Source organism: Lipotes vexillifer, unplaced genomic scaffold (assembly GCF_000442215.2).
Source record: "Lipotes vexillifer unplaced genomic scaffold, Lipotes_vexillifer_v1.1 scaffold573, whole genome shotgun sequence".
Classification (NCBI taxonomy): domain Eukaryota; kingdom Metazoa; phylum Chordata; class Mammalia; order Artiodactyla; family Lipotidae; genus Lipotes; species Lipotes vexillifer.
The window spans coordinates 822,280-840,343 of NW_006796432.1; the positions used below are offsets into that span (position 1 = coordinate 822,280).

Consider the following 18,064-nt stretch of genomic DNA (forward strand, 5'->3'; position numbering starts at 1 on the left):
CACCTGGTGACCCAGTGTTCAGTGCTCTCCACAGAGCCCTGGACCAATACAGAAAATCTCCTTCTCCCAGGACCCTCCTCGTAGGCTCCCCATTTCCCCCACTGAGTGGTCCAGGAGGGCAAAGGCAGAATGGCAAAAGTTTCTCAGCTCCAGTGCCCATCCTGCTACATCAGGTCATAACAACCATCACCTCAGCTTCAACCATCCACGTCCTGCTCTTTACCTGTGCCTCCGCCCTGCCCTTGGCATTCCTTGGGTGTCAACCAGGAAGGGCTACTCCAAGGTAATTGACATGTGTTATCTGGACAGGGTCAACAGGCCCCTCGGGTTCTTATCTCAAGCTTGCCGAGACCAGGAGAGGAGCAAACGGCAGCTGACAAGTCTCCCAAGAGTGCAGCCAAGGACAGGAAGCCTGAGTGGAAGACAGAGCACCTGGAGTGGAGACGGGCTCTGCCACTCACCTGGAGGAGTGCGGGGTTGGGGAGACAGTCTCTGGCTGAAGCAATCCCAGGGGCTTCAGGGAGGAGGCTGCCTTTACACCGGGCTTTGAAGAATGTGTAGGATTTAGAAGCGTAGAGGGCATGGCATGCAGGGGGCGTGGCTTAAGCAAAGGAAAGGAGGTAGGAGAGCAGTCGTGGTTAGAGGCACAAGCCCAGGTGTTTACATAGCAGCGTTCCTGTTCAGCCGTGTGACTTGGAGTAAGTGCTTGACTGCTCTGTGTCTCGGTTTCCTCATTTGCAAAAAATGAAGATTATAATAGTATCTACCACATAGGTTACTGCAGGATTAACTGAAATGACTGCTGAGACCCGAAGCACACAGTAGGTGCTCAACATGAGAATAACTACTCGTTCCTCCGCGCCCCTCACTGTTGCAGGGGGAACACTCAGGGAACGGTAAGAACTAGCAATTATTGAACGGTGATACCTGTGCCGGGTCCTAGGAGTAATCTGCAAACAACCCATTTTACTAATTAGAACACTGAGGTACTGAACCAGAGCATCATTTACTCAAGGTCACTGGGGTAGTGAGTAGGAACAAAGTTCAGGCTCAAACCTGACTGTGTCCCGCTCTGGAGCGCTCAGTGTCTATTCCAGGAACCCACAAGGACATAGGACTGGGTCCTGGAGCCTTCTGAAGGGACAACCTTGGCAACCGAGGTCGATGTCTACAGTCAAAGGGAGGATGAAACCGAAGCAGAGGGAGGCCACTGCTGCTCTCAAATCCTCAGCCTGAGAAAAGGAGGAGACACCTGGGGGAGGGAACAGTTTGGCCACAGGAAAGGAGGTGGGAAGCAGCAAGTGGGCCTCCTCCAGCACAGAGGGGCAGCCTGAGGCCCAGAGAGGGGAAGGCACTTGCCCAAGGTCACACAGCCCTCAGGAGGCAGCCCCTCAGTGGGAGCCGGGAGCTGGGTTCTGCCACGGGCTGTGACACAGGGTGGCCCACACCCTCTCTTGAGCCTTGTTTCCTGCAGTGCCGGGAGGGGTTGGATAGGGCTCCCCCCATGCCCAGACTGTGTGGGCCCATTCGCCTCTGGGATCTCAGCACCCCCTGGCAGGGTAGAGTCAAGGAAGACCCTGGGGCAGGTCTCACCTGCCTGGAGCCGGGCTTCCCCATTGGAGACGATTTGCTGCCCCCTGGTGGCCACAAAGGATTCTAATTTTTCTCTCGGTTTCCGAAGAGATCCTTCCCAGGGACTGCAGGTGCCCAGTTTCAGGACCAGTGTCCACCCTCCTTGTGACCCACAGGTGTGTCCAGACAGACCTGGGGGCCCTACCTCCTTCTCCAATGTCCCACCACACAAAGAAGGCGAAGGTCCAAGAAACACAGAGTCATGTCGAAAATCACAGGGTTTGAAACTGGCCGGGCTACATTCCAGCCTGTGTGACCTCGAGTGAGTTATGTCACCTTTCCATGCCTCAGTGTCCCCATCTGTAGAACAGGGACGATAATAATGGTTTCTACTTCATAGTGCCTTTGTGAACTTTAAAGAGGACAAGGAATAGAAAGTTCTTAGCAGCATTTCTGGCACATGACAAGCACTTGATAAAGATTGGCAATATTGTCCTACCAGCCCAGGCCTGAGAAGTGACAGAATGTCCCCCTCCCCTTCCTGAGCAGGTCCGCCAGGTAAGGGAAGCCCGGTTAGGAGCTCAGCATGGCCGGATTCCCTTAGGAACCGGAGTTCTGAATTCTTGGCTTTGTTGCACAAGCTGTGTCATGTGAAGAGAGTCGCGTCATCAGAGTGCTGGCATCAGGTTGCTGTGTGCCTTCTCTGAGTTCACGGAGGTGGAAAAAATGGACCTGCTGGAGTTTCAGGCCCAACTCAGAAAAGGTTTATTGGCCAGAGCTTCAGGGAAGCCAAAGGGAGCAGTTCAGGAGGGCTTCCTGCAGGAGGCAGCCAGCGTAGCAGCACAGGGCAGCTGCCACTGCCATCCATGAGCACAGAGGCCCCTCAGCCAGCAACCCCCTGCAGGGGTGTCCAGGAGCCTCTTGGGGATCACTGGGGCCCAGCCGGCCCTCCTAAACCAGGAGCCCTCAGCCCTGGCCCAGCTGGGCTTTCAGAGTCTGTAGCTCTCCACTGTCAATGTTGTTGCCTCCACACACGATGACCACGACTGAGGCCGGGGAAGGGTGCAGGCGGCCCTCAGCCTGGAGCCTCCCTAGGAGGCCTGAGTAGATGGCAGCTAAGGCTGCCCCGCAGGCAGGCTCCACCAACATTCGCTCATCATCTGCCCAGAGAAGGGGAACGGGGGTGGAGGCGGGGAAAGGGAGGAAGGACCAGTTAGTGCTCAGCAGGCTCTGGGCACTGCAATTCCATGAAGCCAGCCATCCAGGCATCCATCTCACAATCCATCATTTGTCTGACTCTGTCTCCATCCATCAATCTGACCATCTATCCCTCCATCCATCCACCTTTCATCTATCCATCCATCCATCCCTCCCTCTATCCATCATTAGACTGTCTGTCTGTCCATCTATCAGTGTATCTATCAATCATTGTTTTATCCATCCATCCATTCATCCATCCATCCATTCATCCCCTATCCATCATTTGACTGTCTGTCTGTCCATCCATCAATGTGTCCATTAATCAATGTGTCCACCCATCCTTCCATCCATTTCACCCATGTCATTTGTCAATCCACTGCCCATCAATCCAACCGTCTATCCACCCACCCATCCACCTATTCATTATCCACCTTTCCACTCACTCATACATTCATCCATTCACTCAACAAATATTTATTGAGCGCCCCCTCCCTGCCAGGCCCAGTGCTAGGAAGGCCCTGGGGACACAACAATGAACAAGACACACCAGGCCCCGCCCTCATAGAGTCCACAGTCCAGTGATGTAGTTGGATAAGAATCTGGCAGAGGGGCTTCCCTGGTGGCGCAGTGCTTGAGAGTCCGCCTGCCGATGCAGGAGACGCGGGTTCGTGCCCCGTTTCGGGAAGATCCCACATGCCGCGGAGCGGCTGGGCCCGTGAGCCATGGCTGCTGAGCCTGCGCGTCCGGAGCCTGTGCTCCGCAAACGGGAGAGGCCACAACAGTGAGAGGCCCGCATAACGCAAGAAAAAAAAAAAGAAAAAAAAAAAAAGAATCTGGCAGTTACGAGACTGTTGGGATTGGTGCATAGGAGGAAGTCTTCAACCCAGGTGGGGTGGGGGTGAGAGATCAGAGGAGGCTTCCTGGAGGAGGTGCCATGATAGCTGAGTAGCCCTTAGTTACATGAAACCAATAGGGAGCAGGGCCAGGATGGGCAGCCAGAGGGAAGAAGAGTGCGTACAGAAGTCGGGAGGCTACAGACAGCAGGACACACCCCTTCTTCACCCCCACCCTTTCCATCCACTCAACGTGCGCTTACTACATGATTACTGAATACCCAGCCCTGCGATAGGCACTGAGGATACAGACAAGAGAGAGCACTCTCTCCAGGGGATCCAGGGACTTTGCTGGTTTCTGAGCCCAGGTGGGGGGCAGGGCTTACTCACCCAGGAACCGCTGCACAGCGCTCACGGCCTCAACATCCTCCACCACCTCAGAGAAGACCTTGAACTCCTTCGTACACGCCAGGGCCTGTGCAGCCGCCGTCTTGGCACCCAGGCACTTGGCTACACTGCAGGAGCGGGCAGGTGGGGCAGGCAGGGCAGGGGTGCGGACGTCTCCAGTCTCCTCCCCGCACAGCCCCAGCCCCGGGCCCCCCTCCCATCCTGCAATGGGCCAGGGGCCCAGCATTTCAAGAGTCTCAAGCAGCGCCTGGCTCAGAGGAAGCACTCAAAAATTGTGTGCCCCATGAACAGCTGATGAATGCACATCACCCCCTCTGACTCTACAGCCGTGACTGTGTTGTTCTTGCACAGACCCCAGAAAGCCAAGCCTAGAGAATGATTTTTTCATTTTATTCATTAATAACCATTTACCATGTCTATGCTATAGCTAATATTCATTGAATGTTTCCAAGGTGTTTCCAAGGTGCTGGATGCTCGGATTTTCCAACAGGGGTTTTGTTTGTTTGTTTGTTTTTGTTTGTTCGTTTGTTTGGCTGCACCGTGCAGCATGTGGGATCTTAGTTCCCCAACCAGGGATCGCACCTGAGCCCCCTGCAGTGGAAGCACGGAGTTGTAACCACTGGACAGCCAGGGAAGTCCCTGGATTTTCTGTTTTAATCCTTATGCTGTCCCTTGGAGTTAGAAATTTATGAGTTCCATTTTATAGGTCAGGAAACTGAAGTTCACAGAGGTTGAGTAACTTGCTCTAGGACACACAGCTAGTCTATAGCAGAATGTGGGCTCAAATTCAGGTAGTCTGGCTCCAGACTCCATGCTCTTTACCTCTGTGCTTGGGATCACCTACCTGCTGGTATTTTCCTGAGCTAGGCAGTGTTGCAGGCCTGGGAGAGGCTTTGCTGAGCTCATAAGAACTGGCTCTGAGCCCTAAGTGGCCCAGAGTACGGACTCTGGTACCAGGCTGCCTGGTTTCAAACTTTGGCTCTAAACTAGCTGCGTGACCTTGGAAAAGTCACTTCACCTCCCTGAGCCTCAGTTTCCTCATCTGAAAAACTGGGCTAATAACAATAGCTGGCTCACAACGTTGTCGTAGACAATGAGTTAAAACATTTCAAGTGCTTAGAATAGAGCCTGACAGATAGTGAGTTCTGCAGAAGTGTTGGTTGCGATTATTGCTATTGCTGTTATCAAGAACCAAGTCTGGGAGGGGAGACAGCAGTGAGTAAGGAAACACAAGAACGAGTAAATAAATACCCACTGTAGGTAGACCACTATGAGGGAGAAGTTGGGAGGGGAAACTCTGATGACAGGGTTGTGGGGAGAATCTCCCTGAGGGGAGAGAAAACAGCCAGAAGAGGAGGAGGGAACCCTAGGGCTTCTGGGCCGAGGACACAGCCCGTGCAAAGGCATGGAGGGAGGGAAGAGCATGACCCATTCAAGGGACAGGAAGACGGGCCAGTGGCTGAAGTGGAATGGGGAGGAGTCCGATTTGGGCCTGAGAGCTTGGGGAACACACTGATGGGTTTAAGCGGGGAATGAAAAGTCCTATCGATCAGCCATGCAGGATTAAGGAGACCCCCCCCCCCGCTTGAGGGGACTTCCCTGGTGGTCCAGTGGTTAAGACTCTGTGCTTCCACTGCAGGGGACATGGGTTCGATCCCTGGTCGGAAAACTAAGATCCCGCGTGCCACGGTGTGGCAAAAAAAAAATCTTTTTTTAATTAAAAAAAAAAAGGTGACCCCCTTGAGTGCCCCACTTCCACTAAGTGGGACTGGGAGGTCCTAGGGCAGCCTAGCGCCCCACAAATGCCCCCAGCCTATGCCTACCTGGTGATGTCCGGCAGTGTCACCAGCCTGCCTGCCTTAATGGCCGCATTGAAACAGTGTGCCCCTTGGGTCTCCATGGCAATTATGGGCACATGCTGCCAGCCCACCTCTGCCAGACCAGCCGACACCCCGGCCAGGAGGCCTCCGCCCCCCACTGCCAGCACCAGGGCACCCGGTGGGGTCCCCAGCACAGCCTTCAGCTCCCGCACCAGGCTCCCGTGGCCTTCCCTGCAGGATGAGGGAGCAGGAGAGAGGAGTAGGGGTGAGGGAGGCCCCAGTCCCACAGGCTCACATCCACACAAACTCCCCGCGTCGCCATCCGCCTCCCCACCCATGGCATGTGGAGGGGAGACCCTGCCACGCTTAGTTCACTCAGCTTTCATCCACTCAGGTTATTTGTTCACTCATTCTTTCCCCCTTTCATCAACGCCCCAGGCACATTCTCAATCCATTTAATCCATTCCACAATGCTGGAAAGAGGCAGCGTTCTTGTGTCTGGTTAAGAGATCAGAGTAACACTTGGAACCAGCCCAACTCAAGTCCTGGGCCTGGGACCCAAGGGCTCCGCCACTTACTAGCTGTGTGATCTTCAGCAAGGAACTTGACCCCTCTGTGCCTCAGTTTCCTCACCTGTAAAATGGGCATTAAAAAAAACATCTCTAGGGCTTTGGGGAAGACTAAACGGATGAAATGTGTCCCAAAGTACACACTCAGTCAAGGGCATTTATTACTAGCATTTCCATTTTACACACGTGGAAACTGAGGCATGGGTGGTGAGTTGCTTTGCAGAGTCACACAAATCACAAGTGGCAGAGGTGGGGTCTGGGCCTCCATGTGCCTGGCTTCCAAGCCTCTTCTCTTTGGGCCTCAGTTTCCCCGCTGTCCAGTGGGAGGACCCTGACTCAACGAGAGTCTCTCAGTGCTGAGTTCCATGGAGAGAGGGGCACCAGCCTTACCATATCAGGGGGTGGTCAAACGGGTGGATGTTCACCCAGCCGTCCTTCTTGGCCAACTCTTGTGCCCTTAGATTGGCCTCGTCCCAGACCTAAAGAGAAACCGAGGCCCTCAGAAGACGGGAGTCAGACAGCTATGGAGGTTGGAGCAGAGCCTGAGGTCTCCTGGATGGCTCCAGGGGCCAGTGGGCTGAGGAGACCCCCGAGGGTGAGACCAGAGCTGGTGTGGACCCAGCAGCCTCCTGGGACAAAGGCAGAGGCTTCCAAGTGGACAAATGGATGCCATGTGCTTTCTACAATCCAGGAAGGACCCATCGTGTTCTATTCTCATCATCTGGTTACCTGCGAGTCTCCCCAACAATACTTGGAGCTTTGTTAAGAGTAGAGACCACGTCTTATTATCTCTGTATTCTTAGCACTGCCTAACATAGTGCAGGCACATAGTCTGTGCTCAATGAATATCTGTTGGATGGATGATGGATGGATGGAGGGGTGGAAAAGAAGGCAGAGGGAGGGAGAAAGGGTGATGGACGACGGAAGGATGTTGAATGAGTGAGTGAGTGAATGAATGAATGGATGACTATATGAAGGAAGGAAGGAGAAAGGAGGACAGAAAAGCAGGCAGGCAGGAAGGAAACTGTATACACTAAGTATTTGGAGACCAGCTTTTGGGTACCATGATATGGCTTTTAGTTTTAACTTTGATGGTTTTTAAAAGGCTGTTTTCCAGGGATGATGGATGGATGGATTTTTTTTTTTTCTTCTTCCCAGGAGGCGGGAAGGATGACATGTTTGGGTCTCTGTTTCTTGGGTAACAAAGTGAACCAATGATACCCTTATCAGATGAATATCCTTTCATTTCGGGGTAGCCTCAGAATGGGGAATGATGCTGTCACCATCTTTCTTTATACTTTTTGTCTAATTGAAAGGCAAAAATTTTAAGTGGATAGTACCAAGTGTTAGTGAGGGTGCAGGGAGACAGATACACTCCTGGTAACCACCAGCCTCCTGCTTCTCTTGGGTTCACACAGGAAAAGTCTCCTCAAGGTGGGGAGAGGCAAGTTGACAGATCCCAGCCCTTAATATACAACACATCTCACTCACCCCTCAGCTCAGCCATCCTCAGGGATGACTGGGTCCCAGGCACAGTTCACAAAAAGGAAAAGGAAACAGGATCTCTTGGCGGTGAGGTGGGAGTAAAGGGGGAACAGCTCCCTTCAGCTGGTTTCCCCTTCTTGAAGTCCTTACCTTTCCAGTCAGCTGAACTTCGGCCCCCTCCCCCTGCAGCCTGCTCACCACCTGCAGAGAGGTGCCCTCGGGGAGCACAATGGTGGCTGGGATGCCCAGCTTCCGAGCAGCGTAAGCGGCAGCGATGCCTGCGTTACCCCCTGTGGAGGCAGTAGAAGGGGGTGCTGTGGGCATTTGCATTAGCCTGTTGACACACTGCTCTCCCACCCCCTCCATTCCCCTTTGGGAGTCACGCCTTCCCGACACTTATATGCCCCACCATTGGCCCCAGAGGTGGACACGTGATCTATGTGGAGCCAATCAGAGAACGCACTCACCTGAACCATGACTGGTTCAGGGATGAGTACATGGGACAAGCTGGGCCAAAAAGACCAATTCATGGATTGATGAGGCCATTGGGAAGGGGTATTCCCTCTTCCCCAGGGTTGGTAGGATGGTAGGAGATGGCCATGTTGCTACCATGTGGTCTCTATGAGAGTAAAGTTAGTACAGAGGAACGACAAGCCAAGAAAAGGAGAGGTACAGAGGAGAGCTCCTGGGTCCAGCTGTGCCTGAAAGCCAATTATCCCAAGAATTCTTCAATTCCTGGAGCCTGTAACTTAAACCCGTATGATTGGGGTTTTATCACTTACTACCAGGAGGCTTGAATGATGGGAAGGGGGCTGAGAGAGGACATACAAAGCAGCCATCTGACCATGACCTTGATGAGACTGGACCTTTAAGAAGAGGCCAAGGACTTCCCTGGTGGCACAGTGGTTGGGAGTCCGCCTGCCAATGCAGGGGACATGGGTTCGAGCCCTGGTCCGGGAAGATCCCACAAGCCATGGAGCAGCTAAGCCCGTGCACCACAACTACTGAGACTGTGCTCTAGAGCCCGCGAGCCACAACTACTGAGCCCACATGCTGCAACTACTGAGGCCCACGTGCCACAACTACGGAAGGCCGGGCGCCTAGAGCCCGTGCTCTGCGACAAGAGAAGCCACCGCAATGAGAAGCCCGCGCACCGCAATGAAGAGTAGGCCCCGCTTGCCGCAACTAGAGAAAGCCCGCGTGCAGCCAAAATAAAACAAACAAACAAATAAATAAACGTATTAAAAAAAAAAAAAAGAGGCCAAGCCCTGCACATCTACTGCTATTCCAGCCAGGTCCTCCTCCCCCAACCCAGCCCTGAAGACCCACATGAAGTGGAAAGGGGTGGGCTCACCTGAGGAGCACACCAGGTGTCTGCATCCCTTTTTGGCCACCTGGGAAGAAAAGGTATGTGGGTGGGGGCTGACCCAAGCAGGTGTCATGGAGGCCTGTGTGGGATGGAGTTAGACCCTCCCACTCCAACCCTCCCCACCCCTCATCCTGCCCACAGCTGTCCCCTTCCATCTGTACAACCTCACTCTCCCCTCCTGCCCACACACCCTCACCTCCTGGCAGAAATGTCCAATGCCACGGATCTTGAAGGAGCCAGTCGGCTGCACATTCTCATACTTGAGGAAGACAGGCATGCCCACCACCTGGGACAGTGCCCAGCTCTCCAGCAGAGGTGTGACGATGTGGAAGTGCTCACCCTTGGCACACTCTGCCAGAGGGCCCTCCATGCCAGCAACCACCTAGAGGGCCTGCAGGAGGGCACAAACATCATAGCCCAGGCAGCTCCAGCCAAGAGTCCCTGTAACCAGAACGGGGAACGGGGAGAGGGAGAAGCTCCTCCGCTTGGCTCCCTTAGTGCCATGTGGCTGCCAAGCTGTGAGGCTCCAGGGGAGTACCCACGCCTCTCTGGGCCTCAGTTTCACCAGCTGGACAAGGAGGTTTGGACTAGGGGCCCTTTTCTTCTGTAACTGTGGCTGCTCACAGCGCTGGGGATGGAGAACGCGGCCAATAGTGGTGATGAATGAATGAGAGTGGGAGAATTCATTCATTCATCATTCATTATTCATTCATTTATTCAAAAGACATTACTGAGCACCTACTATGCGCCAGGCAGTTCCAGGTTTTGGGTCCCAGCAGGGGACACATCAGGGGCAGCCCCTGCTTTGCCGGAGCTCACGGTCTAGTTGGGGAGACAGAATCACAGAATTTCAAACAGGAGTGACCTAGAGGGGAGGGTATTATCTTAGCAAGGGTGGTCAGCAAAGATGTCTCCCAGGAAAGAAACTTTTTTAAAACTTATATTATGGAAAATTTAAACACAGCAAAAGTGTCAAGATCTGTCTGATGAAGCTCCCATATAGTCATCACTTAGTTTCAACAATCATCAACGCGTGGCCTGCCTTGTTTTCTCCATATCTGTGCCTAATCCTCCTTGCCGTATTATTATTTTTTCCTCCTTTATTATTATTATAAATTTCCTCCCATATTATTTCTTCTGTAAATATTTCAGCATGTAGCTCTAAAAGCAAAGAATTCTTTTTAAATATTGTAGCCACAGTTTCAGAACAGTATACATTTGTCCAAACTCTTCAAATTCTAACCTTGAGTAAGCTAATTTTATTTTATGGAAATCATACCTCACTGATGTTTATTTTTTTAAATGTAATCACAATGCCATTATCACGTCTAAAAATGTTAAAATGATTTCTTAATATCGTCAAATGTCTGCTAAGTGTTCAAATTTCCAATCGTCTCATTAAATGTAATAAATCGCCCGTCTTGCTGTTGGTGATGATTTAGGGTTTTTAACAGTTTGAATTGGGAGGCAGGTCGGAGCTGTGCGTTTTTGGTTGGCTGAGAGGTAATTTACTTTTCTTTTGACCTGCAAGTTCTCAAAGGGGGAACTTTGAGATGAGTGACAAGAAGAGAAGCAAGGGAAAAGCGTTCTGTAGAGGGAACAGCAGGTAGAACCACCGCCTTGAAGGAAATGAACTTAGAGCGTTTCTGGTGCTGAGAGAAGGGACTGGTGGAGGCGAGAGTAGGAGACAAGCAAGGAGAGGTGGTCAGGGATGTTGGGGAGGGCGTTCCAGCCCACGGTGAAGAGTTGGGATATTATTCTAACTCTACCTGCTATGGGAAGCCGCTGGGAAGTTTTAAGCCAAAGTGCGGATGAGTGAGTGAGTCAATGAACCAGTGTGTAAGGGCGAGAAGCAGAGAGGGAGGACATTAGAAGGGAGAAAAATAGAAGGATTTTTTTTTTTAAGGAGCAAACGCTCTGCCCTCCCCACCCCCCCTCCCTTTTTTTTTTCTGGAGCAGAAAAGCATTGGGCCGCCCAATAGTGGGGCTGCAGTTCCATTACTTGCCACTAGGCGGAGCGCTGCAACCTCCCCCGCCCACCACAAGCCCAAGCTTCTCGTCCACCCTTGCTTAGTCAAGAGCTGGGCTCCCCTCTTCAGAGGTTTCCAGGTCACCTGTCCCTGGATTTGACTCTGGGCCTTTGTTGGGATGGCCCGGGGGTTCCCCAGGCATGGCAAAGCCTGAACCACCTCCACCCAGTTCCATCCAGGACATTTCTTAAGCGGGGCATGGCATTGGGGGAGGGTAGCCCACGGGTCACCCAAATCCCGCATACCCAGCCCTGGGCCTCACCTCAGCCTCAGAGCCCAAGAATGTGAGCTTTGGGGTCAATCAGAGACCAAAGTTAGAAACTAGCTATGACTTCTTGGCTCTGTGACCCAGACAAGTGTCTCAACCACTGTGTGCCTATTTCCCCTTCTGTAAAACGGGAATAATAACATCCCAACTCACAGGTTTTGGGGCAGATTAATAATAATAGTAATAATAATAATAGCTATCCTTTGTGGAATCCAATTACCAGAAACTGACTGAGTCTTTTGGAGGCGTTACCTCATTGGGGTCTTCTAACAGTGCTGGTAGGCTCATTGTTACTCTAGAATGCTTACAAGGTGTAGGCCCTGACCTAGGAACTGGGGATACCATGGTGAACCAGACAGATATCTACTCCTGGAGGTGACTTATAATCTCAGAAGGGGATCGACGTTCAACAAATAACTGTATAGACAAACAAAATAATCAGAAATGGTGAGAACTGCTAAAAGGGAAACAGGCATATACGGAGTCTTGAAGAGAAGATCAGGGGACCTACTTTGGGTCAGGAGGTCAGGAAAGGCCTTTTGGAGGAGGTGACCATTAAAACTGAGACCCGAGGGCTTCCCTGGTGGCGCAGTGGTCGAGTCCGCCTGCCGATACAGGGGACACGGGTTCGTGCCCCGGTCCGGGAAGATCCCACATGCCGCGGAGCGGCTAGGCCCGTGAGCCATGGCCACTGAGCCTGCACGTCCGGAGCCTGTGCTCCGCAGTGGGAGAGGCCACAGCAGTGAGAGGCCCGCATACCGCAAAAAAACAAAAACAAAAACAAAAACAAAAACTGAGACCTGAAAAACGAAAAGGAACTAACCACACAACAAACTGGGAGAAGAGCTTGTGCATCACAGGATCATTGTGATGATTAAGTGAGACCATAAAGTAAAGGGATCAACTCTGCTTCACATATAATAATAGCTAATAATTATATGGGACTTACTTTGAGCCAGGCACTATACCAACCACCTTATATTTTATCTCATATAATCTCACAATGACGCTGAGATAGGTTCAATTATTAACTCCACTTTGTAGACAATGAAACTGAGGCCCAGAGAGGTTAAGTAACTTGTCCAAGGTCACACAGCTAGAAATGGCATGGCCAGGATTCAAACTCAGGCAGTGCACTTTGGCATCTGTGTTCTTACCCACCATGCTTTACTTTCTCTTTTATATTAGCATTATTATCATTAAAGGTGTGAGCATTTAGCACTTAACTGCCAGTTGTCCTTAGGAGCTAAATGCTCCTGCCTCAGTCCCCAGGCTCCCCCAGCCCTCTTGGTTATACCGACTGCCCAGAAGAGGACAGCAGGCATCAGTCAAATGAATGAACCCCAAGTTGCCAACAGCCTTATCAAGCCCAGACGCCCAGGAGGGCACCTGCTACTTCTATGAATTGGGGTAAAAGACCAACTGACTACCTTTTCCACCTCCTTTGTCCCTCACGCTTTTCCCCAGAGGCCACCTGGGTGACTCTCAACAGTCAAATCTCTGGTGCCAGGGCTGGGAAACCTCAGTCACCCCTTGGCTGGCAGAATGTCAGCCCCACACCCCTGGGATCAGGATGTGCTCCCCGATCCTCAGGGTCCCAGATGCCTAGCCTTCTAGTCCAAGGCAGACGGGCCACAAGCACCCTGAGCTGAACCCATGTTCCTGGGAGGACTTCGGACAGTCTCACCCTCCCGCTTTCTGTCCACTCAGCTGGAACTTGGCCCCAGAACTTTCCAGACTAGCCTCTACTCACATTCACAAATGTACATAGAGCCCCAGGGCCCTATTTGGGCCCCAGACCCCCTTACCTTCCTTCTCAACAGTCCCCAGACCAGCTCAGCCCCAGCCCACTGCCCACCAGCCTGCCTGGGCACTGGCTCTGCCAGCTTCCTGCAGCTTCCTGTGGCCTTGGCCCCTCCTCCTGTATTAAAGGGATAGCTCCCCACTGAAGGAGAAAGGGGACAAGATCAGCCTTCACAGCCTCCCAGTTTGCTGTCCGAGACATGTGATTACCTGGTCCCATTTCACAGATAAAGAAACTGAGGCCCAGAGAGGGGGACTCACTCGGCCAAGGCCACCCAGCCAGCGAGGGGCACCCTTTAACTCTCACCCTGGACCACCTTTGTTGTGACACAGACACCTCCAAGTCCAGTGCTTGTGCCGAATGCCAAGCCACTTCCCCTGGACCACTGTCAAGGTCAACTTAGGTCTAAGACAAGAAAACAAGGATAAAGGAACAATTATTATCTGTCACATGAGAAAGGCATGTTTTATTCTGAAGCTCCTCCTCATCTGTGATATTTTATACCCAACATTGGGATTCAAACAATTATTTATTGTTCAAATGACTCTGACAACCAATTCATTCATTCAAAGAATATTTATTGGACACCAACTATGTGTCAAGTTCTGGAACCTTTAGCCTCAAACAAGACAGCATGTCCCCTGCCCTCAAGAAGCCCCAAGATACCACTGAAGAGCAGCTATGATCAGTGCTGCCAGATGTTGGCAGGAAGAGGTGGGGTAGGGCTGTGGGCGCCCAGAGCAGGCACCTCACCTGGCCCTTGAGGGCTGGGAAGGCTTCTTGGAGGAGGAGACTGAGAGGAGCCAGGAACCAGGAACAGGGAAAGCAAAGGTCTGAAACTGAAAAACACGGGGTGTTCCAGGAACAGAGACATGTGCAGGAGGACTCGAATAGAAAAGGCAAGGATGGGACAGCAGGTGGGTTTGAGGTTGAGGAGGTGGGCAATGACCAGAGTCCACAGGATGGCTGTGCCAATCCAGAGTCTGGACCTCACCCAGGGGCACTAGGGAGCCATGGAAGGCTTTAGGCAGGGGAATGACATGATCACATTCATGTCTTGTCTCTTATCAGCATCTCACTGGGTGAATCTGAGCTGGTCACATTAATTTGGGGGGGGGGGTCTCAGTTTCCCTATATATCAAATGGGAGGTGAGGTCTAGGAACCACCTGGCAGCCCAGATGGTCTGTGCCCTTCTTGACCTGTGTGTGACCTCCCCGGGTTTGATGATTAACTCCTGGCCACTTGGGGTCAAGTGGAACTGCTTGGTCATGATCCTTGATGAGGACTTTAGCAGTTTCATCCCCATCCTCACATTAAACAAACACCATCCTTGTCAGGTATCCTGTCCTGGTCTGGGCACTGGGGACACAGAGGTGATAAAACCCAGTTCATGCCCTGAGGTGGCCCCCAGCCTGGAGGGGAGAGGAAGTCACTAATTCAGTGACAACCCTGACAACACCCCCTAGGAGAACAGAGAGCAGAAGGCCCCCATAGGGCAGCTGAGGGTGGGGTGTGATCAGGGAGGGCTTCCTGGAGGAGTGGGGCCTTAGCATATAGTTCAGGTTTGGACAAGAAGCATGATGGCTGCCTTTATTGCATGCCTACTGTATGCCAGCCCTTTTGTGTTGATGAGAGATTCCCAAAGGTGTTTTACTAGTTGGGTATTTATATCCTGTGTGTGTGTGTGTGTGTGTGTGTGTGTGTGTGTGTACATATAAAATAATACACATAATTTTATGGATGTTATTGCTTAGGAAGAAGCTAAGGCAGGTATTAAAGTTTAAAAATGGAGGATTTTTTCTTTTTTTAATATTAAATAGTAGCAGTAAGTTTCTGGCATGAAGAGGCAGTAACAATTAGAACACAGACCCTGAAGCCAGCCTCTAGTACAAATACCAGCTTTGCACTTACTGGCTGTGGCTTGGGTAAGTTACTTAACCTCTCTGTGCGTTGGTTCCTCAAGTGTAAGATGGGGATAAAATGCTACTTTCCCAGTAGTGTGTGCAGCCCGTTGCCTGTATGCGTTGCCCTAAGGGACCTTGGAGACGGCCCTTTCCAGTGGACATTCATGTCCGGCATGCAGTCCCCAATCTAGGCTCCAGACAGGTATGCGCGGTGCCTTTGGAAAGCCCCAGGGTACAGTGGCCAGGGTCCACACTGGCCAAGTCGTAATGTTCATCCATACCGAGCTGCAGAGCAAGGAGCGTGTGATTGAGGCCCTATACAGGCTGAGTTCAAGTTCCCTGGCTTCCAGAAGATTCACATCTCCAAGAAGTGGGGATTGACGAAGTTTAAGCAGATGAATTTGAAAACACGGTGGCAGAAAAGTGGCTCATCCCGGATGACTGTGGGGTCGAATACATCCCTAATCGTGGCCCCCTGGACAAATGGCAGGTCCTGCATTCATGAGAGCCTTGGCGCTGTCCCCTCCTTACTCATGCCCACCAATAAATACTACTTTCCGGTCCAAAACTTAAATTAAATTAAAAGCTATTTTTCCTTACATTAAAGCAGTATGGGAGGAAGACTTTGAAGTTTTGATTATAATACTGAATTTCCATTTGGTGGGTAGAAAAAAAAATGCTGCTTCCCTAGTGGAGTTGATGTGAGGATCAAAAGAGTTAACAGATGGGGACTTCCCTGGCAGTCCAGTGGTTAAGACTCTGCACTCCCCATGCATGGGGCACAGGTTCAATCCCTGGTCAGAGAACCATCCCCCATGTTGCACAGTGCGGTCAAAAAAAAAAGTTAACAGATGTAAACTATTTAGAACAGTAGGAAGTGTCCTGTGTTTGCTGCTGTTGCTACTACTGTTGCTTTATCAGTATTATAAAAGGTGTGACACAACAGTGTGGCAAAAATTGCAAAGGCAGCACATGAATGTCCGAAGTTTGGGAACATGACATCGTTCTATCACAGAACACGTACAACACCCTGGGGGAGGTAGGTATTGTAATGAACTCCACATTGTGGAATCAGATTTGGCTCAGAAAGTCTAGGTCATTTTCCTGAGGTCACACAGCAGGGGCAGAGCCAGGGCTTAGACCCAGAGCTCCTGACCTGGAAGAGGATGGAGTGGGGAAGCCAGAGTGGCTGCATCAGAGAGCAGATGAGGCTGGAGAGGGGTCCAAGTCACTGACCCATTCCCTCCCAGATCCACATTTGTTAGCCAGGCCCTGTCCCTGACACCTCAGGCTGCCAAACACCCTGGCCAGTCTCCCGGATTATTCATTAAGCTTCATTTCACCATCTTCACCCCCAGCTGGCCTTCTTGTTCCCAGGGCAAGGGAACTGCGTAAAGGGGCGGGATGGAGTCTTGGACACAGTTAACTGGCCCTCTGAATTTGCAGGTTTAACTCTGAACTCTGCGTCATACACTTTCCAAGTCACAGAGGTTCAGTTCCATTAACAGGTAAAAGAACTGGAGTTCATGCAGTCAAGCAGCCAGTCTAGCTAGTGAGTAGCCCAGCTGGGATTTGCCCTGGATCTTCTAACACCCAATACGTCTTAGCTAATGTCTCAGACCCTTGCCAAGATGATAAAACATTCTAGAGCAGAGAGGGTCTCAAACTAGGGGACCAAGTTTTTGCTGGCTGGAGCTGATTCACTCTGACCTCTGTAGGACTATCCCGTGGGGGATCGTTCTATTTGCCACTGTCCCCGTCTTTCTCTATTGCATCCCTAACACCCAGAAGGCTCCTGCCTGGTTCCTGGAGTTCTTTGAGTTTGAAACCCTGTGCAGAGGAACTTTCCCTCTCTCCTCTTGCCCTGAAAAGGAAAGGAGTCAGTTATTAAGGGAGAAGCTGAGGCACGGAAAGGTTAAGTCACTTGCCCAGCAAATAGGCCACGGGACCAATCATTGAGGGATCCCACATCCAACGTAGGTGTTCTTGTCCCAAGAGACTTACAAATTCACAGCCATGATATCTGAGCTGAAAGAATCTGTCAGGGCCATCTAAGCCATACTTATTGTGGATGGGGAAAACGGGGCCCAGAGGAAAAAGGGGAACAGTTCTGGCCCTATGTTCAGATTTTTGAAATAAAGATAAATGGATAGACAGCTTTAAGGGTGCAGTGTATTAAATATTGCACAATATAGGAGGTGGTACAACTTGATATACTTTTATACATTTAGTAGCACAAGTATAGGGACAAGCCATGCAATTGGAGGAAAAACCCAGGACTGAACTGAGTGGTCCTCGGTTACTGACAGAAGCTCCCTGTGAATTCAGACCTGAGACCGAGGAGTTGGTCAGTATATAAAACGCACTGAATTCAAGACAGACAGTAGCAGCAGGGTAGATATTAAGGAATTGGCTCTTGCCAATCAGGATTGGCAGTGGGAGCCAGTCTGAAGTGAGCAGGGTGGCTGGAGACTGGAAATCTAGATGCTGCAGCTCAAGCCCAGGATCTGTAGATTAGAACAGCAGTCTAGAGATGGAATGACTAGTGCATTCTTCAAAAATCCCAGATTTTCCAAACAACTTCTTAGGATGCTTTCCTCAAACAGGGGTGTAATGACTTTTTTTTTAAACAAACAACGTTGCTTTTAAAAAGACAACAATAACCAAAAGTTCCTGATACACCAGTCTATGATTGCATCAATACCTGTAGGTTCATGGAAAACAATGCTGATAACATCATTTGTCCTGGGGAAATGGGAGAGGTGGGGATGAGGGCGGAGTGGGGCAAGGAGGTGGGGGGG

The 18,064-nt window shown here is 51.2% G+C and overlaps 1 protein-coding gene across 1 annotated transcript; it reads right to left on the bottom strand.

Moving 5' to 3' along the window:
- Window positions 1–2,322: 2,322 nt before the first annotated feature.
- Window positions 2,323–13,377, bottom strand: SDSL (serine dehydratase like). Its single transcript, XM_007468565.1, has 8 exons — window positions 13,363–13,377; window positions 9,453–9,647; window positions 9,242–9,281; window positions 8,038–8,177; window positions 6,793–6,881; window positions 5,837–6,064; window positions 3,996–4,120; window positions 2,323–2,732 (listed from the first exon to the last, which is right to left on the bottom strand). Exons 2-8 carry the CDS (start codon window positions 9,624–9,626, stop codon window positions 2,539–2,541), a joined length of 990 nt encoding a protein of 329 aa, XP_007468627.1. The 5' UTR covers window positions 9,627–9,647; window positions 13,363–13,377; the 3' UTR covers window positions 2,323–2,538.
- Window positions 13,378–18,064: the final 4,687 nt, after the last annotated feature.